Here is a 21,983-nt window from a genome sequence, read left to right on the forward strand (position 1 = left end):
TGTTTTGAAGCTGTCAGTTGGTCTCGCGTACGGGTGACAAGGAATGCGCGCTCGGGAGATGAATCGCAAGGCGTGAAAGGCACCATCGGCCGGCAAGCGCGAACAGCCGCATATCCACATCGCTGGTCAGAGCGCCGCGGGGCGTGCGATTTATCGCTGAAATGTGAGGAGCGCGGATGCGATAAACTGTCGGCGTCATGCACAATACGATGCGCGTGCCCCTGCGGTGCGCGCTGCTCGTGCTCGTAGGCACCAGCCTTGTTGGCCTGTACGTGCTGTTCCCCGGCCGCGGCGCAAAGCCGTCGACTGCGCGACAGCCTAGTGGGCCGCCGCTAGTGCTCATGTGGACGCCGTTCTTCCGCAGCCCCCTGTGGAGCACGGACCTGGCACCTTTTACGTGCAGAAGCGAGCCAGCCTGCTTGCGCACATCGAACAGGAGCGCGCTGAACGCGAGCGCGCTCGTCGTGTTCCATTTGCGCGACGTGCGCGCCGACGACCTGCCGCTCGAGCGCCCGCGAGGCCAGCGCTGGGCGCTCTTCACGCACGAGTCGCCTGCCTACGAGACGTGGCTGCCGGACGCTCTGCAGGGCGCCATCAACTGGACGGCCACGTATCGCACCGATTCGGACTTGAACCTGCTTCCACAGTTGCAAAAGCTCCCCGGCGCCCAGCTGCCGCCAAACTGGTGGGCCAACAAATCCCGCCAGGCCCTGTGGCTCGTGAGCAACTGCAAAACGTTCAGCAATCGCGAGGGCTTTGTCCGCGAGCTCTCCAAGTTTGTCGAGGTGGACGTGGTCGGTGCATGCGGCACCAAGGGTGCCTCTTGCCTGCCCAAGATGTCGGACAAGTGCTACCGCCAGGCGTCGGAGACCTACTACTACTACCTGGCGCTGGAGAACTCCATCTGCACCGACTACGTCACCGAAAAGTTCTTCAACGCGCTCCGGTTTGGTATGGTTCCCGTTGTGCTGGGTGGCGCCAACTACAGCCGTATAGCGCCACCCGGCTCCTACATCGACGCCTTGGCCTTCCGGAACGTCAGACAGCTGGCGGACCACATGAAGCGGACGGCTCGGGACATGCGTCTTTACAAAAGCTACCATGCCTGGAGGCTAAACTACTCGTACACCTGGGAAGACTTCGCCTGCGGATTCTGTCGCATGCTACACAATGCATCGACGCCAGTGAAGGCGTACAGCAACTTCAATGAGTGGTGGTTCAAGCAAGCCCGTTGTTACACGTGGAAAAAAACGGTCAGGCATTAATTGTTTGGTGCACACGTACAGTTCCTGTGTCATTGGGCGATTTTGTGATATTTTCATTCAGCGACGTATCAGTGCAGATTAGCTGCCATTTAAGCGTGAACAATACGGGAGCCCGTGGCATATCGCAGTGCAGCCTAGCGACGCACCATGCACGGAAGTTCTGCGCAAGCGCAATGCACACGGGAAAGAAATTTGAGAGGGTGCACGCACCGAAGCTACACCTGGGCCAGGAGGCGCGCCGTAAGAAAGGGCGCCGCATCAATTCTGCCGATATCTTGATGCACGGGCATTTTAATTTTTCGCATCCATCCACGACGCATGTGCAATAAGACATTGTTCGCCGCCCACCAAACGTTTCGCAGTGCCACCGCGAACGGTAACTTACCGGCACAGGCTTCACCGTCGCCAGCAGACCCTGGCATATCCGTCAGGCCGTCCTTTAATTTTTTTCTGCGCACGTATAGTGGTTCAACAGCTTCTACGTTTGTGTGCAGTGTGCCATGACGGGAGAGCCACTGCGGCAGGCTGGCTAGGTCACTGAAATGCCGCTTTCAGTGGGCCTGTGCGGGGCGCTTCTACGAACTGGCCCGTTGAGCAAAGAAGCTAGCGTCGGAAGTCGGCTCCTAAACCCACGCGATTGCGAGGCCTATTGAGAGCACCTAAGCATTTGTGAGTTTTTAATGTCCAAATAGTTGTCGTCCGGCGTATCTGCTTTCGCGCAAAACTCAGTGCACCGCGTGCGGAAATCTCCATGCATTCTCCGCTTTTCCACGTGGCTCTGCGCATGCCCCGCGGTGCTTTTGTGCTTGATTCCGTTACTCACGCTCTGGAACGCACCGCAGTTGTGCATGAGGGGGCATGCGCAGAGTCGCGTGGAAAGCGCGGTGTTCAACCAACATGCTAACCTACAAACACCAAAAAATAAACACTCGAATTCAATCGCACTAGTCGCACCGCAAGACTCGAAGCAGCGCTCGGTGTTTCATTTGGAAATTCATGATTTGAAATTCAGAACTTGTAAACGTGTGTAGGTGTCTTGATTTAACTTGAATAAACTTTTATTGAAGCCCAGTCCGACTCCGTGTCTGGAGTCCAGGAGTCCCTGGCTCTGGCTGGCCGTCCGGACCCGTCTGTCCTGGAATTTTTTTTCGTGTGCGTGTGCGGACGGCGGGGTCCATATACTGTCTCATAGAAGTGCATGATGGCCAGCGAAGGTGTTGGGAATGACACCATTGAGTAGCTAACACTATGCACAGGTTAACAATGTTAAACATCACGCGAGAGTTTGCAACTAACCCTTGCAGCTAAGTTGCCAACGTCCTTGAAAGTAAACCGGCATTGCAGATGTCGGCCGTCGCGACCAGACTACTTGTGACTGAGGTGCTGAGCTGCTTGTTTATACCTTCCGTCCCCCGTTCCTTCTTTGTGCTACACCTGCTGCGTCTTGCCGGCCGGCCGTGTCCATGCACACGTGTTCGTGGCGTGACCTTGACGCTTTCCTGTATGAGTTGTGGTCTTCCCCCGGCAGGCCTATGGAGAGACGTCCTCTTTGAGCGGCCCGTGAGAGGCTTTGTCGCATTCATTCTCTTCGCTTCTGCCCTCTTTCTGCACATACACGACATGAAAGATACCGACCAACGAGAGGCTAACCGCTTCACTATAAAAAAAAATCAGCTGCGAAACAAATGCACCCCGACAAGGCGCTGACGAACTTTTGATTTAACAAATCCGCATCATATGGCCCTGCACGAGCGTGCGACAACTAAGTACATAAGGCATCGTCATATTAGCCACTGCTACGAAGTAGGATTGGATTGGATTGGAAAAACTTTTATTGGTCCCGCAGTAAAGTCTGCTTGCAGACTTCAGACGTGGCCTACGTCGTCTTCCTGACCCCAACCGCAGCCGGAGCCCTGCTAGCCGTTCCCGGCCCGCCAGACTCCTGCCGAGCCAGTGCCACGATGACCCGCTGGACGGCCTCGATTTGTAGGTCCTGGTTTCCTTGCCGCGTTGCTTCTTCCATCGCCGGCGGTAACTTCCCTGATACTGACTCCGTTGGGAAATTGATGCAGTCCCAAACTATGTGTTCGAGCGTTGCTACTTCCTTTCGACACACCCTACACTTGTCGTCGGGGTGTGCTTCTGGGTACATCTTGTGCTTGAGCGCTGGGCTCGGGATCGTTCTTGTTTGTAGTTGCCTGTATATGACGGCCTGCTCCCGGCTGAGCCCTTTGCAGGGCGGCGGTAGCGTTCGTCTGGCCATCCTGTAGGCCTTCGTGATCTCGTGGAAGCTTGTCATACGATCCCTGGTACTGAACCACAATCGTTCGCAGGCTCCCACGGCGCGGTCTGTTAATTCTCGCGCTCGTGAGTGTGCGGTCTCGTTGCGGTTGTCGTTGTTCTCCGAAACCTTCCCTGCATGTGCCGGGAACCACTTGATTCTAACACATCTGTCGCTTTCGGTCTTTTGGTGTAGTATCCTGGCCGCCGCAGGGGAGATTCTACCGCGGGCGTAGTTCTTCACTGCCTGCCTAGAGTCACTGAGGACTGTTCGACATCCTGGGTCCACGATGGCCAGCGCGATGGCGATCTCTTCTGCCTCCTCTGGTTGTTTGCTTCCTGTACTGGCTGCCGCTCTCGTTTCCCCCGCAGCGTTGACTGCCACCACCGTGAAGCCGTCTCTACTTGCGTATTCCGCGGCATCTACATATCGAGAGCCGCTGTCGTTGGCGTGCAGGTCCGTCAACGCCTTGGCCCTTGCCCGCCTTCTGCCGGCATTATACTCTGGGTGCATGTTCCGCGGGACAGGGTCCACACGAATTCTGCCGCGTACCCCTTCGGGAATTGGACCCCTGTGGCCCTGTTGCCTGTGATATCCAATTCCCAGCTTCTCCAGGATTTTTCTTCCTGCCTTGGTCGTCGACAGTCTTTCCAGCTGGGCAACCCTTTGGGCCTCGGCAATTTCGTCAAGCGTGTTATGGATGCCCAGGCTAACTAGTCTGTTCGTGTTGGTGGTCTCGGGTACTCCGATGGCCGTCTTGTATGCCCGTCGGATAATGACGTCGAGCTTATTTTTCTCGCTCTTCTTCCATCGGTGAAACGCTGCCACGTACATGATGTGGCACAACACGAAGGAGTGCACGAGCCTGGTGAGGTTCTCTTCGCGCATTCCTCCTCTTCTGTTGGACACCCTCCGCAGGAGCCGGATGGCGTTGGCCGCCTTCCCCGCAAGTCGTGTGATGGTGCCTCCGTTGTTACCGTGCTCGTCAATCAGCATGCCCAGGACGCGTATGTTCTTTACCTTTGGGATGCTGTTGCCGTCGCCAGTGAATACCTTGATTTCCTCATGCTCCTTTCTTTCTCTTGCACGGCGCCCTTCCCTTGGTCTGTAGATCAGGAGCTCGGACTTGCTGGGTGAGCACCGAAGCCCCGTGCCTGCCAGGCTTTCCTCGACTCCCTTTACTGCTCGCTGTAATGCAGCTTCGACGTGAGCGTCGCTGCCTCCTGTTACCCATACCGTAATGTCATCGGCATATATGGTATGTCCTATGTCTTCTAGCTGACTCAGCTTCTTGGCTACTCTGATCATGACAAGGTTGAAAAGAATCGGTGAGATTACCGACCCTTGAGGGGTGCCTCGGCTACCCACTTGTTTGGCTTCCGTTTCGATGTCCCCTGCCACGATCTCTGCCATACGGCCCGTTAGGAAGTTCTTGATGTAGTCGTAAGACCTCTCTCCCATATTTAGTTCCGAGACCTGGTCGAGTATGGCTGCGTGATTGACGTTGTCAAAGGCCGATTGCAGGTCCAGGCCTAATATAGCCTTAGAGTCCAGGGTGTCGCCATCTATGATATGATGCTTTAGCTGCATCATAGCATCCAGCGTGCTGAGGTGCTGGCGGAAGCCAATCACGGTCTCGGGATACAGATCGTTGTCTTCCAGGTACTCTTGCCATCGTGCGAACAGGACGTGCTCCAGTACCTTGCCCACGCAGGACGTGAGCGAGATCGGGCGGAGGTTGTCCATGCTCGGTGGCTTCCCTGGCTTCGGGATGAGGATCATCTTGGATTTCTTCCATATTCAAGCTGCTCATCGGAGAGAGAGAAACAAGTTTATTTAGGATAGCGACCAAGGGAGGAGGCTGGGGGCAGTCTATAGGGCCACTGCGACCGCCACGGCCCGGGTGGTCACCAAGGTTCAATGTCTCCGGGTCGCGCAGCGCCTGCTCCCAGAGGGAGGGGTCTGCTGGGCACTCGCAGAGTGATAGTGCGTGTGGAGAGCCCCGCAGGCAGGACATGTTGAGGAGCAGAAAAGATGCGAGTGGGTGTGAACGAGTTGAGTGCAGTGGGGGAAGGTGTGGGTATGGAGGACGCGAAGGAAGAGAGAGAGAACCACTTTACTCAAGGGTGGGTCCCAGGGGACCTCCGCGACCTGTTGGGCCCTGGAGACGAGGGTTGTCTGGGTCTCCAGTCTCGAGCTCTGCGGGGAGGGGTGGGGAAAGGGGAGAAGGGGGAGTGCGGGCACTCGTAGAAGGAACGAACTTGGGTGTCACGGGCGCCGCAATGTGGCAACAGTGGGGAAGGAAAAAAGGGATAGGTGTCAGTGGAAGAGGGTGGCACTGCAGGGGAAGGAGTGCGTTTGGAGGACGTTCTGTCCTCCTCCTGTGTGAGGCTGTGGTGCTTGGGGTATAGTGGCGGCGAAGGTTGTGTGATTTCCCGGTGCGATATTAGAACGTCCTGGGAGCTGGGGAGGCCGTGGTTAGGCTCAGACTAGCGTCACTAAATTTAGTGGCTCTAGCTCAGACGAAAGGCCTGATCGGGTGATCATAGCTGGAGCTTCTCGGTTTGCCGCCTCATAATTGGCACCAATTAGCTAGGGCGAGGCAATGGCCGCTTCCTCCGCCGTTGTGGCTGAGCTTGTGCACGAGGGTAGCGGGGAAGTCATGAGGTGTGCTGCGCTAAGCGGTGTCGGTGTACCCTATCAATAAGGCAGCTCGGGAGGAGTAGCTAGCAGCGTCTACGTAGAAGATATGAGGTGAGAAGGGGTGCAGGCGACGCAGATTCGTTGCGCGGGCAGCGGGTCGGGCCGCGTGTAGTGTGGGGTGGGAGTTGAGTTGATGAAGTTGTCGGGAGATTGGGACTGTGATGGGGGGATAGGGGTTGAAATGGATAGGCGAGTGAACGTGGAGCGCCCAGTGCGGGTGCGGGCTAGTCGGGGGATTTGGGCCGTGCGGTGGGCTTCGACGAGTTTGTTATGGACGCCAGGTGGGTGCGTTGGGTGGGAGCAAAAGAGCAGCTCTATAGACTTTGCAGGGGAGGCAGTCTTATTTGACTCTGTCGGTTACTGTAATCCTGCAGTACGGGAGGTGGTATACGTGAATTTACTGATTACGAAAGTTTGGAGCAGCCGAAGTCGCTCGGGCTCCGGCAGGTCGTGGTGCCGAGCTGTAGTGCGTCTGAGTCCTATGCATGGTCGGAAGTGTGTGTGAGTGTAGTCGTTGGAAGGTGAGCGAATTGCCGGGGTTATCCCTGTACCGTGATGCCAACTCTGCGTATTGAGGGGACGATAGGCACTCGGGGTGCTGTCAATCCAGACGGCGATGGGGGGGGGGCGCAGTGGGTGGTTGTGGACGGGTGGGATGTAGGATGAGAATATCTGATTTGTGCGGTGAACAGGAAAGACCGATTGTGCGGGCCTCCGTATAGTCACAGTTACTGTGCCTAGCTGCAGCGTCTCTTCGATCTGAGTGTCACTGCCACGGCCCACCGGCCATACAGAGGGTCAAGTCATCGGCGTGTATCGAGGTGTGTAAGTTGGGGATGGTCAGAAGGGCGGTGGCCACGGAGATCATAGGGACATTAAAGAAAGGCTGCGTCTGCTGCAACCCGGGGCTTCCGAGCCGATTCCCACCGAACTGGCTGCTGCGCCCCACGGAAGTCAACAAAAAAAAAACTGCGTAATTTCATTACACTGCAATTACTTCAATCGTATTGCATATATTTTTGGCAGTGACACGCTAATATTACAATATCAAGATTTAATTTTAGCCTGAGTTTATTGTCTTTTATTATGACATCACCTAGTCACCGTGACGTCATATACATGCTTTGTAGATGTTTGGATTATATTTTTCTCTGCGAAACTCGAGTTTGTTATTGTTTTGGCTGCGTCTGCTGCAACCCGAGGCTTCCGAGCCGATTCCCCCCGAACTGGCTGCTGCGCCCCACGGAAGTGACGTACGTCAACAAAAAAATTGCGTAATTGCATTACACTGCAATTACTTCAATAGTATTGCATATATTTTTGGCAGTGACACACTAATATTACAATATCAAGATTTAATTTTAGCCCGAGTTTATTGTCTTTTATTTGACGTCACCTAGTCACCGTGACGTCATAGACATGCTAGATGTTTGCATTATATTTTTCTCTGCGAAACTCGAGTTTGTTATTGTTTTTGACACTCGCGTAGAAGAAGTTGTGTAAACAAAGCACTTTTTATAGATTTACCACGGGTTTTACGGATGACCTACGGACGAGCGGCATGGAGAAGAGGCCGAATTCCATCGAAGAGCAAATTTTGGCCCCGTACTGGCATACGTACGGGTAGAGTTCACTCTAGTACGGACTTGTCTGTTCCGTGGTAGAAAAGGGGGATATAAATAACCAATTCCTGGGGGGTGCCACCGAGTGGTATATGCCTGTACGGTCAACACCCATCAAGGACTGAAGCAGGGATGCCTTTTGAGCCCAATACTGTTTATGCTTTACATGGCAGGGTTAGAAAAGAAACTGGAAGAAAGTCAAGTAGGGTTCATCCTAACGCATAAGGCGAAGTGGTACAACAGCGTATTCCGGGAATGTTATACGCAGACGACATTGTGCAACGGCTAATAATTATTAGCGGCCAGGAAGCCACCGACTTCGGGTTAACTTTTAGCGCAGAAAAATCGGGAATAATGGTTTTCAATGACGCTACCAGTGCAGTGTCTATCCAGCAAGGCGAATTACCCAGAGCGAATTCGGAATATAAATATTTGGGAGTGTGGATAAACGAAGGGGATAACTATATCAACTTAATGGGAAAGCGAGACGCAGCTGTAATGAAGCATACAGCTCTGTGGGGGTATAACAAATATGTAGTGAGATAAATGTGGAAAGCAGTATTAATTGGCCGGGCCTCACATTTGCGAATGCAGTACACTGCTTAAAATCAGACGCTCTACCATGCCTTGAAGTGAACCAGAGAACGGTGGGCTGTTTGGCCTTAGGAGCGCATGGTAAAACAACTAACGAAGCAGTTCAGGGAGATATGGGCTGGGCGTCGTTTGAAGTTCGAGAAGCTCAGAGTAAAATGTGATTTGAGGTATAGAGCACTGCACGGGCCCGGGCTGCGGGCCTGGGCGCAATGCCTGGGGCACGGAGCAAGTGGCCTGGGCCGGGCTCGGGCTTGAATTTATGGGCTTGGCCGTGAGTGTTTCCGACGTGATGTGTACAAAAGAGCGTTAAAAGGAATGTTGCGAGTTTATTTCCATGCGCCTCTTGATGTTAGTGCTATGCATTGTTTTAAAATCGTCTTTTGCTAGGTCTGATAGTCAATGTAATTTTAATGGTGTTTCATGTACTGCATCAAAATTTTATATTGGGGTATAACATACCAAAGATACGATTACAAGGAATGCCGCAGCGGGCAACCTGGAACTCTGCACCTATGTCTATCCACAGGTGTGTTACATATGTCGCACCCATCGAAATGCGGCTACCGCGGCCGGGAATCGAACTCGCATGCTAGGGAAACAGAACCGCTGAGCAACCACTGCGCGTAAAACATTTCAATGCACGTACAGGGGGGATCAAAAGAAATGCGAACAACGGAGCGCACAGCCTCCCACTCATGCTGCACCATCTGGCTGCTAAGTCAGTAAACTGCGCGCATGCGCACTTCTTCGAGAGCGCTTGAGAGTGTGGCCTATATTTATGGGAAATGCTGGATCAAGGAGCGACGCCGGTCGTTTATTTCGAGGCGCCTTTTCACGCTGTGTCGCCACTGAGCAGGATGATCATTGAAGGGCGTCATTCTAGCCGCAATCAGCCTGCTGTGCACTTGGATCCCGAATCTAGTAGATAATAGGATGCTCAGTGGTGACAGAGCGCAAAAAGACGCCTCAAAATAAATGACTGGCGTCGCTTCTTTATCAAGCATTTCCCCTAAGAGTAGGCCACGCTCTCAAATGCTCTGACAGAACTGCGCATGCGCGCAGTTTACTGACAGGGCAGCTAGACGGTGCGGCATGCGTCGGAGGCTGTGTGCACCGTTGTTCGTATTTCTTTTGATAGATTGTAGGGTTTAACGGGCCGACGCAACGCAGGCGATGAGGCGCGCCGTAGTGGAGGGCTCCGGATTAATTTTGACCACCTGGGGATCTTTAACGTGCGCCGAAATCTCGTACACATGGGCGTTTTTTAGATGCGACACATCTCTTTCACTCGCCTTGTCCCTCCGGCGTCGTCCGGCGTAGTCCGCATCCCTCTCCCATTCTCCTCACCGCGCCAGCTGCGCGCTAGCGATGATGATGATGATGATGATTAGTGGCTTTCCCTTTGAATCGGGGCGTCGGTTGTCAGCAATCGACTTGCCTGTTTTATTACGTTTACATGCCCTACTCCCAGGTTAACCTATAGATTTGCTTCCTCCCTCCCATTTCTCCCTCTTTTCTGTTTTAAACTCCTCGCCCCCACCCCCCTTTTTTCTCCCCTCGCTGTTCTAAATTCTCGTCCGCATGATTACTCAACCTGCGTACCCATCCCTTCCCTGCTTTTCCTCCACCACCACTCCAGTCGCCCCTTCGTCACCTCTATGGCCTTGAAGTTGAGATTCCCCCTCGCCCCAAATCCCAAAGCCTCCGCCAGCGTCGTTTCCCCCTCACCCCACGGTGGCCGTATCTCTGTGCAGCTCCTGACAATATGTTCTATAGTTTCCCGATCACTGCCGCAGCATGCACACGTTTCATCCTGCTGCCTGTAGCTACCCGTGTATGCCCGGGTTCTCAGGCACCCTGCCCGTGCCTCGAAGAGCAACGCGCTGCCTCTCGTATTGCCATAGAATCCCTCCTTCTTAATTTCCCGTTTCTCTGTCCTATAAGTCTCCAGGGTTTTTTTCGCTTCCATTCTCTCTGCCCACTTCGTCGTCTCTGCTGCCTTTACCTGCTTTTTAACTGTTGTGTAAACCCCGCTTTCCCCTACCGACTTTCCGTACCGCTTGGTCAGTTGTCTGGTCCTCCGTCTCCACCGCGTGTCCACGCTCCTCAAATACAGGTACTTAAACACCCTCGCGGCCCATTTCTCGTCCTCCATGTCACGAAGTCGCTCCTCAAACTTTATCTTGTTCTGCGCCTCCCTCGCCTCGAAAGACGACCAGCCCATATCCCCTTGTACCGCTTCATTTGTAGTTTTACTGTGGGCCCCTAGGGCCAATCTGCCTACCGCCCTCTGATTTACTTCCAGGCCCGCTTGGGTCTCTGACTTCATGCACAGAACCGAATTAGCGAAAGTTAATCCTGGTACCATGACCCCTTTCCAGACTCCCCTTACCACCTCGTATTTGCTGTATCCCCAGAGGGCTCTATGCTTCATTATAGCCGCGTTCCGTCTTCCTTTCGTCTTAAGGTGAGCCTCATGCGCCTGCGTGTAATCTTCGCTGTTGTTCAGCCATACTCCTAAATATTTATAGTCTTTCACCAATGGTATTTCTACTTGCTGCACTGATACTGTTTTGTGCTCCTCGCCGTCATTAAAGACCATGATCCCCGATTTTTCTCTGCTAAAGGATAGCCCTAGGTGCGTCGCTTCTTCACCGCATATATCTATCAAGCCCTGCAGACTTATCCGGTTGTCCGCCATCAACAATATGCCGCTCTCACCGCAGCGCCATCTGCGTGTTAGCGCTCGCCGGCGCTCGCTCCGTCGCCGTGCCAGCTGTGCGTGGGTGCGGGTTAGCGCGCACCTTGCGCTCGGTTAACACATGCGCATGCGCTGCTATGCGCTGCTCTCTCTCATTCCGCTGCATATAAACGCGGTAACTGCGCCGCTCCGCTCAGTCGTTCCGCCGCCGCTCCGCCGATGACATCCTCCGATGACCACCGATGATTTGAATGGAGACTAACAGGCCTGCTATCGCGATGGTCGGCGCAACCGTAACAAGCACCGGCCACCCCGATAAAAATTTATACCATCTTCCCGCAAGGGGAACCATGGGGTAGATGTGACGCATCGGGGGTGAACATGCTGCGTAAAATATGGACACACAACAACAATGGACACGCCTACATAACGGAAACGCAACGCAAACCCCCGATGCGTCGCATCTACCCCATGGTTCCCCTCGCGGGAAGATGGTGTACATTTTTCTTTTCGCCTTCATCAGAAAAGCGGCCGCCGCGGCCGGGAATCGAACCCGCGACCTCGTGCTTAGCAGCACAACGCCATAGCCACTGAGCCACCACGGCGGGTCGTATTTGTTTTAATCCCCCCTGTACGTACTCGTGCATTGAAACGCGGCACTAAAAATTTCAGCTTACCTACTTGTGGCCGAGACATTCACGTGACCAAGTATATGGTCATCAAAGGTGATGGTGTCTGTGATGTAAGAATGCGTATTAAGCCGATGTGTCGTGAACCGAAGACTGTGGAAGCTAAAGTACGTGCTCTACTGGACCATATTTTTTTTTTTTTTTGCATTTCAATCTATAATGACGTGCTGTACAGACTATATAGAGACTCGTGCTCCGTCTGATTGCCCCGTTGCCAAGACACTCAACCAAATATAACAAATTTCCTTCAGCGTCTAAGCCGGGGCCTGGTCACGCACACGCGTGCGCTCCTTAGGCTTTAAAAAATTACCGGGCCTGGGCCGGGGATGGGCTTGAGACGACGGGCCCGGGCTGGGCTTGAGCTAGTTGTCACGGTCCTGGTCGGGTTCGGGCTTTACAACGCGGGCTCGTCCCGGGCCCGGGCCTTAAAAGCAGGCCCGTGCAGGGAAGGGGAGGTTGATAGCAATGGATCAACGCAGGTGGGCAGCTAAAGTTTTTAGGTGCCTATACATGAAAAGCATGGACACGCGGTGGCTAAAAAAGATTAGAAGGCTAACGACGAAATACGGAAAGAACACTGGAGAATCAAAGACAGCCAAGGTAAACAAAAAAGTGGCAAGACAGATTGAAACAGATAAATGGAGAGAAAAAATCTCGGCTAGAACGCCGTTAGATGTACAGGGCAGAGAAATTGGACATCAAAATTTCCGCGATAATTCCAAGAGCAGTGGTTTGCTTTTTGAGGCTAGAGCAGGTTGCTTGAGAACTAAGAGCTTCGTGGGGAAGCATACACAAAACGATGGGGTATGCGTGGTTTGCGGAAAAGGAACAAACTATGCGGCACATAGTGTTGGAATGTGAGCGTACGTATCTATCCAAATCCACATGAGGGAAATATTCGGCCTCCAAAATCCTTAGGATTTAAGGGTAGCACAAAGGGAGCTAACTTCAAGGTTGTCAAGACGACTTAAAAAAGATCAAAATGCTGGTGGACGACGAAAAGGAGAGGGGGGAATATTGCCTAGGACAGCTACCATTTGAAACAAAAAAAAGTATATTAAGCCTGCCCCAAGAGCAGCGCTAGAATGAAACAGAGTATAAAACAGGTATATTAGTTTCTTTGGCAAGATGACACGCAATTAACCCGTTACAAAGGGGATACCATTAGCAATAAATCAATACGGCAGTGGCATAGCCAGAAATATTTTTGAAGGGTGTTATACGCCGTCGGAAAAAAAAAAAAAACCCAGAAGGAAAGACAGCCTGCGTGCAAACATCATTTCATTTTCATTTTCTTATCTAATTTTGTTATTTTGTTTCTACCAGGGTGTCGAACCGAACCGAAAACCGGAACCGAACGGGCGTTTTTGCCGGAACTCAACCCGAACCGTTATTTTTTGAGCCAGTTCAACTGAAAAAAAAAAAAAACTTGGAAGGACGAGAGTTTTACACCAGCAGACAAACACGGGGCTCTCCCTTTCCCTCCCGTAGAAATGTGACGCGAGTGCAGGGCGGAAACATCGATTGGAATAGGATTGACGTCGACTGAATGCCGATACTGGAGGACCACAACGGGAGCAACAAGCAGCCGATAATGCGTATGCTAAAGCGAGCAAGCGTGACCCTCCTAAAGTCACTGACTAATCCACCCCCCTCTTCCACACCCCCTCGATACTGATTTTTCAGCATGCGTTTTAAACCACGGCGGGGACCATCGCTGTACGCGGCGGGCAAAGCACCCCTCACAACTTTTACAGGGAAGCTGTTAACCTCTCGTTGGTTGGAAAATTTTCTGTCGCAAACAAGAAAAAAAAAAAAAAACTGTGGTTGATTCCTCTGAAATAGGAATCGGTAAAACACGAAAGTGAAATGTGCAGCGAAATCCGCAGCTGAGCATGATTTGCGAGTCGGCGGCTGTCTTGTGGGTGTGGTTGGCGAGCGACGTCATGCTGGCGGGTCGCTTAGGCAAAGGTGTACTGGCGTCATTTCCGTGACCGATATGACGTCAGTGAAATCGTCATGTATCGCAGCATAAAACACTTTCGCGTTAAAATACAAAACCCGAAAACGAAAAACCCTAAGTATAACTTACTTTTTAGTACTAAGGGTTGCTTCCCCGCAAGAAGACCCTGTGTGCAGGGATGCACCATTTACAGGCCACTTGCTTCGTTGTACCTGCGTCACTTCCGTGACGGATGACGTCAGGGAAATATTCGTGTATCCAGGAATAAAACCAGCAGTTAAATACGCACTTTCGTATTTAAAAAACCAGCAGTTCTCGCCCAAGACGCCGAGCGCATGCGTCAGCCTAATCAGGCGTGCACCATAGAGCTCAGTATTCGTGTAAAGAAAAAAAAAACAAGCATCGAAACTGCATAATGCATGATACGGCGCTGGTTAACAATGGGACCCCCCCAAGTGTCCTGGTAAAGAGACTTCCCGAGAAGCCGTGGCCTGCAGCTGTCCGAGGCCAAGACAAAGGCCATGATGTACCACCCACGTGGCTACCAGGCACGCAGGACAACACCCCCCTCACCCTGAGCGGCCAGCCGCTCCCGTGGTGCCTCGGGGTCTAATACCTGGGGCTCCTCATTGACTGCCGACTGACCTGGATACCAGCGGTGAGGGTACTTCAGCAGCGCACGGTGGGAGTCCAGCGGGGCGTGCGGAGGCTGCTGGCACGAGGCCAGGGCTGCTCGCACTCCGTGGCCCTGCGAGTGTTTCATGGAATGGCGTGCTCGGCCGTCATGTATGCTCTGCCACTGGTACACCTGCAGCCACTGCGGTGGAAGGATCTGGAGATGGACCAGCGCCGGGCTATACGCCTCTGCCTGGGCCTCCCGAGCACGCACGTCCGGCTGCGGCTACCTACACAGAGGCCGGCGCCTGGACCATCCAGATGCGGGCCCTGCAGACGGGGTTGCACCACATCCACCGGCTCCATAGCTCACCGGACGGGGCAGCCCTTCTGCAGCGCTACCGCAGCCGCCCCTACTCGCAGATGAGCATGGTGGCGTCCATCTACGAGGGTCAATTTGAGCTGCCACAGCGTCCTCCCCCCCCCCCCCCCCCCCCACCCCCCCCTTCCCTCGAGACACCACCACCTGGCTCCAGGCGAGCTCTTCGCATCAGCACCACGTGCACGCTCCAGGAGATTCGCAACAAGCGGTCAACACCAACCCAGGCTATCCATCAGGAGGTTGCTGCCCTGCTGAAGGACGAGACGGGTGGCCTCCTGCAGCTCTACACAGACGGCTCCGGGCAGCCGTCCATGGACAGAGCTGTAACCGCCTGCAAGGCAATGGAACTTGGTCAGTCGTGTGTGCTGCCTGCACCCCCCCCCCTCCCCCCGCCTCCTCCACCCATGCAGAGCTGGCCGATCTGCACCTTGCTCCAGACCTGCTCCTGGAGAAGGGAACCAGATTCAGGGGGCCGTCATCTTCACCGACTCTCGGCCCGCTCTTTTGCGACTGCGAACGGCGCACCAGCCATTGAGCTCCAGGGGCTACGTGGAGCGGTCGCTGGCAGCGAAGCTTCACGTGGTGGAGTCCCGCGGGTGTGACCTGAGGCTCCACTGGTTGCCATCTCATGTCGGAATCACCGCCAATGAGGTGGCTTACGCCCTGGCCAAAGGTGCTGCTCGCCAGGTAGCCTCTCGCGACCTGAGGCCCTTCGACGCCGCACAACCCATCCTGGCGCGGGAAGTGGAGACGATGCACCCGGACCCCAGAGTCATCAGCGGCCAAGCTGTGCACAGTTCCTCCCTGGCCGCATCAGCAGGGACGCCCGCTCCATACTTCTCCGCATGCGGCTATATTGCTGCAACGTGGCAGCCCGCTTGCACCAACAAGGCCGCCGGTCGTCGACCACATGTGCTGACTGCCCAGAACCCGAGACCCTGGAGCAGCTGCTCTGCTCCTGCCGCCAGCACGGTGCCCCGCGAACAGAGCTTCGGGCCGCACTCCAGCGTCTCGGGTTGCCCAGCCACACCCTGTTGGACCTGCTTTTCCCGACGGGCCCCAACTCCATCCGGCGGGAAGCATTCCGACTTGTCCTGGCCTTCCTCGAGGAGACGGAGACCAACCTCATACAACGGCTGTAGCCCAATGCCTGCCGACCAGCCTCACGCGTTCCTTATCTCTTTCTTTCTCTGTTCCCATTTGTTCTCACCTATCCCCTTTCATTCCCCTTCCCCCGGACTGGGTCGTATGCTGGTGAATTCCAAATGAGTTCAAAATATCCCCAGTCCACTTCTTTTCCACTTTCTATATCAATAAAGCACTCACTCACTTCTTTCCTTGTCCCCGTCGTCTCAGCGCTGTTAGAAGATTGATTTGTCCCCAGAAAACTCCGCCCGCAATGCGAAAAGTGTACCGCCAGGGAGGATAGACCGAGATACGTTGATGCAGCGGAATATCCAAATCAAATAATGAAACAAGCATATACTATTAACTTAATTCGTCGACTCCAATGGCTCCAACTTACCCCCGGGACACGGGCTTAGCGGAGAAGGCAGCGGTTACGCTCGCCGTCACCACAACTATATATATACAGTCGAACACGGATATATCGAACACGCGTGTATATCGAATTATTGTCTATATCGAACTCATGAATTATCCCCTTGAAAATTCTGTGTAAAAGTATAGGAATTCGTACGTTTATATCGAACGGTATTTTTCCCGACATTGGATATATCGAACACCGCACGAGCTGGAAGGTGCTCTTCGGCAGTCGCTGCACCCCCGATTTCCGCGGTCGCTTAGTGCCTTCGCCGAAACCCGACAAGGACAGAAGCCGGGCCGTCGGAGCGTCATGCTTGCCTTCTCATGGATAACTGCTCGGCCAACCAAACCACCTGCGAGCTAGACAACATCGAGCTCAAGTTTCTGCCTCCGAACACAACAGCCAGGCTGCAGCCGCTCGACTGAGTCAAGGTTGGGTACAGGAGGCGACTCCTCGATAGGCTTTTGATGAACCTCCGCGTGGGCACCGAGCTTAAAGTTGACAAGCTGGGGGCCATAAACATGATGACGAGTTCCTGGAAAAGCGTAAAGCACAGCGTGGCCAACTGCTTCCGGAAGGCAGGCTTCGTGACGGCCGAACTTTCGGAAGCTTGCGAAGACGGCGACGACAACGAATAGGGCATGAACGACACGTTTCGCGAGCTGTCGTCCATTTTCCCGGCTGCTGTTCCAGCCGGACTGTCTGCCGGCGACTTCGTGAACGCTTACAGCAATGCTTAGGCTGTTGCGAGCGTCGGTGACGAGGATATCGTAGCTGCGGTTGCAGGAACCCAGGCTGATAGCTCGAGTGGTGAAGATCGTCCGGACGAGGATGCGGCTACACGATCGTACTCCGCCGGTGAACTGGCGGCTGCGTTCAGCTTGATTCTACGTAGTTGCGGCGACATGGGAGGAACTGGGCTGTCGCACCTGGATAGCCTCGGAAAGATCGAGACCAGCGTCTTTAATTCCATGTACAGGACGAAGAAGCAGGCCAAGATCAGCGATTTCTTTTCGCGCAAATAAAGCATCCTGTTGCGTCGTTAGTGCGGAATTGTCATTCTTGAATGCGCCGATCGGTAAGCGGTCGTACGCCACAGGTGAGGTCTCACAGCCCATATGTTTTATATCGAATTATTCATATATCGAACTATTTCGCGATCCCTTTGGAGTCGATATATCCGTGTTCGACTGTATATATATATATATATATATATATATATATATATATATATATATATATATATATATATATATATATATATATATATATATATATATATATATATATATATATATATATATATATATATATATATATATATATATATATATATATATATATATATATATATATAGCGAATCAGAAATGGGAATGAGGGGCTCAGTGAAATAAGACAGAATAAGGAATAAGGTTTGGCAGTCAAGAAAACCTCGGAAAGCAAAGGGGGGACTGCGTTAGGTCATAGAAACAGATGAAGAATTTTTGAGTCAGAAAGAAATTGGTGAAAAAATGCCCGCCGGGTGGGATCCGAACCCACGACCTCCAGAATACCAGTCTGGTGCGATAACCACTACGCTACCGGCGGCCCGCCCGGCTATTTCCCCACCACTACGCTACCGGCGGCCCGCCCGGCTATTTCCCCACCACTTTCTTGGGTATTTATGTTAAGGTATTTTTGTTTCCTGCACTTGGGGGTGGCAGCTAGCGCCACTCGGACTACTCGGGGTGAAGGGGACCTTCTTTTTAACCCCCGGGCCGTGACTCGAGTGTCTACGGCATGTCGAGAGTGGTCGACCAGCGTTGAACCCTCTTAAGCTACCTTTGGCACCAAGACTGACAGAACAGAGGCCCTCGCTATGCATGTAGCGAATCAGACTGGTATTATATATATATATATATATATATATATATATATATATATATATATATATATATATATATATATATATATATATATATATATATATACACTGAGCGTGTGGATAAAACTAGGGGCACTTTTGATTACTGAGCACACGGAGAGTGAGTCGAAATGGCGACACAGCTGGAGCAAGAGCACTGGCAAGAGGCCTTCGTCCTTCTCTTCGTCCAGTCCACTCTCGCGCTAACATAGCCGGGATTGACCGCGTCGCCACTGTAATAATAGACACCGTTGCAGGAATTTTCGAAAGGGACGAATTTCCAAAACCGCGCTTGATATGATAACCAAGAAATTTCAAGCACGCCGAAATCTACTAGAAGCTTCTGCACCGTGTGGACCCTGGGGCACGAGTCCCTAGAGGGCAACTTGGGCCGACGCCGCAGCCCGACGCCTCTCACTCCGGGCAGTTGCCGAATCGGGGACACGTAACTTCCCCGGGATGCCACACAGCCAGCCAATTCCCAAACGAACATCCTAGAACATCACAGGCTTAGAAGAAGAAAATACCCGCCTCCACATCTCAAGCTTCGCAAAAGAAGAAGGATACAACTACGCAGACTTCAAACAAATTCGTTTCTACACGCTACTAAACTCCATAAGATGAATGGCGGAACGCCCAACACCCTGTACCACATGGTACGGGAGTGTACGAGCGTGAAGGAACCCCCGGAGGCCCTGGCACCAACAGTGGGAGACCCCATGCTGAACAGCGTGGCTGCAGGTGACCTGGGCTTATCGTGCTGCAGCAGGCCATGACATCCCGGACTAGGGACGCCAACCACTTCACCCTTCTGGGACCAATAAACGTTCATACTATAATACGAGAGAGGACAGTTCTCGTAAGGCCGCCGTGAAAGTGTGGTGTGCGTGCGCGGCAAACCCGCCACCGCCAGCGCCGAGAAACCGACGAGGCTTAACAAACTAGGTCGCTTCAGCGGAGCCTTCTGCTGTGCTTCTGGCGCCCGTAACTGCACATCTGAAACGACGCAGAGGCCAAAACCAGAAACCGCGGAAACGCACACGTCCAGGCGAATGTGGGGGCCCGCTTTCGTGAGCCTGCCCAAGAGAAAATATTCTGCTGGTTTCTGCTGGTCCCCGTTGAGGTGGTTTATGGCCAAATTCCCAGCTGGGACCAGCAGGCTGCTGGTCCCCGTTGGGACCAGCAAGCAGCTGGGACCAGCAAGCTGTTGGCCCCAGCAAGCTGTTGGTCCCAGCAGGCTGTTGGTCCCCATTGGGACCCACAGGCTTGCTGCTCTCATCTAGAATTAGTCACTTGGTGGGGAAAATATATATCGCCAGTGGCATGTGCCTCCAGCTAGAACAGCATGATGTAGACATTACACATGATGCACTCAGATGCATTTTATTTACCAGCAAATGTTGCAACTGCCATGCACACTTCCCTTGTCGTTTTTACAGCGACTTAATTTCGTGGCGTCTAGAACTCCTCTGGACAAATTATACAACGGCCATTGAACAGCATTCCCATTATGAATTTATATCGGAACGGCATTCACCTTTGCACAGCAAGTGATGCAGGTAGCGTCTTTTCACAGGACACACGAACTCTAACAAAGACATACGAAGCGGCGAGTCCTACGTACTACACCATGACGCCGCGAAATGCGGCCGTGTTCACGTTCACAAAAGTTCGGTGGGCAAAAAAAACATCTTCGGCAACACTCCATGACATGACGCCGACTGTTTTGATGTAGAATTACGTTACAAGATGCTCAGTTGGCGCCGTATTCGTCCCGCGCAAACACACGATCACAGCACCGCACACCGCACTTTGTAATCGTCGCCATGTTGGCTAGGAAACAACTAGCTTGGCACGGCTTCAGTTGGCTTCGCGGCCGGCTTGTTAAAAAAAACGTTGCCGGTACCAGAGTTACTCAATATAGACAGTTGCGAAACTCCGCTTCAGAATCCGGGCGGCGCTAGCCCCCCCACTCCGTGGAAGCTGAGGGGCAAGTCGACGCGCGCGGCACCTAGGAGATAAAAATGGAACTTCGCTAAACTATTATTATTCAAAATTTTTCTGTAAAATAAAGATTGCTTTTTAAATTAAAATACAATAATTACGTAAAATTTACTTGTGTTTTTGCGGCTTTTCTTTTTATGACTTACGGCAGCAGCCGCACGCACTTGAGTACTGCTTCAACGTCCTGCCGACAGACGACAGGCTAGTCAACTTGCCCCGTGCTTGCCCCGGCGCAGGGGGGCAACCGAAGACCGGCTTTCGATACATGGGGCCTATGAGGAGTTTCGCAACTGTCTATATCCAGTAACTCTGGCCGGTACGGCCGGTACGTTAACGAACAATCAGCGACAAAAATACATTTATAGCTTGAAGCTGCAAATTCAGGTTCCTTCTACGATTGTCAGCTTTTAGGTCCGCTCCGACTTGGCTGCTTTATGAAGCGAAAAGTGTGGGTTAGGGCATGGCTGATTTTTGCAGTGTTGGTGGGCGAGGGTCCGTTTTTCTTTCTCTTTCTCTTGGGAATTAGAATAGAATATTCGGCGAGTATATTATGCCTAGAAATAGCAAAAAAACCAGGACTCAAGAAACGAATTGGGCACATACACTGCAGCTCTCCAATTGTTTCGGGACCAGGCTTATATTCGTTTTAGGAGCACAAAGTTGAGCTGTAGACGTCCTACGACCTTCGGCTAATGATTTGCTGGTTCCAGTCGGTCTTTATAGCAGAGACCATCTGGGTACCAAGAAGTCCTGGGAGCAACTGTTGGTCCCAAATGCAGCCCTTATGGTCCCAACTGCAGCTGGTCCCAACTACAGCCTTGCTGGTTCCAACAGCAGCCCAGCTGGTCCCAACTGAAGCCTTGCTGGTCCCAATAGCAGCCCAGTTGGGACCAACTGGAGCCCTGATGGTCCCAACTGAGGCCCTGTTGGGACCAACAGTGGCCTAGCGGGGACCAGCAGCGGCCCAGCTGGGACCAGTAGCGGCCAAGCTGGGACCAGCAGAAACCAGCAGCGCCCCAGCTGGGACCAGCAGAAACCAGCAGAGACCAGCTAAAACCAGTTCATATATTTTCTCTTGGGTGTGGCTCGCGGTTCTACTGCAGGAACTAAATAAAGCCCCCCTCCTCACAGCCCACCCGCGGTCCGTTTCCGCGCCCCGAGCGGCGGTAAACCGAGGCCCAGGCACACGAAACCCGGATCAATCGAAAGAAAGGATGCCATAGAATTGAAAAACATGCCTCTCTGTTGCTTTCGCGTCCTCACTGCGGCCGCGGAAAACGCGCCCGATCGGCAATTCTGGCCCGTTAATTGCCATTCTTACAATTCGCTGGGCCCTTGCGAGATGGTAAATCGGCCCACGCCGCTCTTTTTAATTTTGACTGGTTCGCAAGGCCCTCAGAAATACGATGCTTTGCGCCTCAGACCGAAGGCAAGTGCGTTTCTCGCGCCACCGAACGTCGCAATCTCTTCGTTTTGTGGCTTCCACAGCAACTGTCGCTTTTTAGCCGCCCGCTGGCGGTCCAAACATTTCGTGCATGGAATGTCCTAGCACTCGTTGGAAAGCTCGTTCCGTGGCCTATTCGCAGACGCAAAGAAGTTGTTCGTGCGACCAAGGGTCCCTGACCAAGCGCCGAATAACCGACGCGCCGCGACGAAAACGCACGCCGCCGGACATTCTGCTGTGATTCGGACCCCCGTGAGTCGTGACTGCACC

The 21,983-nt window shown here is 53.0% G+C and overlaps 1 protein-coding gene and 1 non-coding gene across 2 annotated transcripts in view; one reads left to right on the plus strand and one right to left on the minus strand.

Annotated features, from left to right (window-relative positions):
* The window catches only part of LOC144154927 (alpha-(1,3)-fucosyltransferase C-like), a 36,769-nt gene extending 34,598 nt beyond the window's left edge, over positions 1–2,171 (plus strand). The window contains exon 2 of the mRNA XM_077686041.1: positions 11–2,171. Within this exon, the coding sequence (XP_077542167.1) occupies positions 198–1,265 (1,068 nt within the window). The 5' untranslated portion in view covers positions 11–197 and the 3' untranslated portion in view covers positions 1,266–2,171. The remainder of the gene's footprint in view (positions 1–10) is intronic.
* A 15,705-nt stretch (positions 2,172–17,876) lies between these two features.
* Trnat-ggu (transfer RNA threonine (anticodon GGU)) lies at positions 17,877–17,949 on the minus strand. Its single transcript has one exon. It is a non-coding gene; the product is annotated as a tRNA-Thr (tRNA).
* Positions 17,950–21,983: the final 4,034 nt, after the last annotated feature.

This window comes from Haemaphysalis longicornis, unplaced genomic scaffold, assembly GCF_048455015.1.
Source record: "Haemaphysalis longicornis isolate Haplotype H1 unplaced genomic scaffold, Haemaphysalis longicornis Haplotype H1 scaffold_1, whole genome shotgun sequence".
Lineage (NCBI taxonomy): Eukaryota > Metazoa > Arthropoda > Arachnida > Ixodida > Ixodidae > Haemaphysalis > Haemaphysalis longicornis.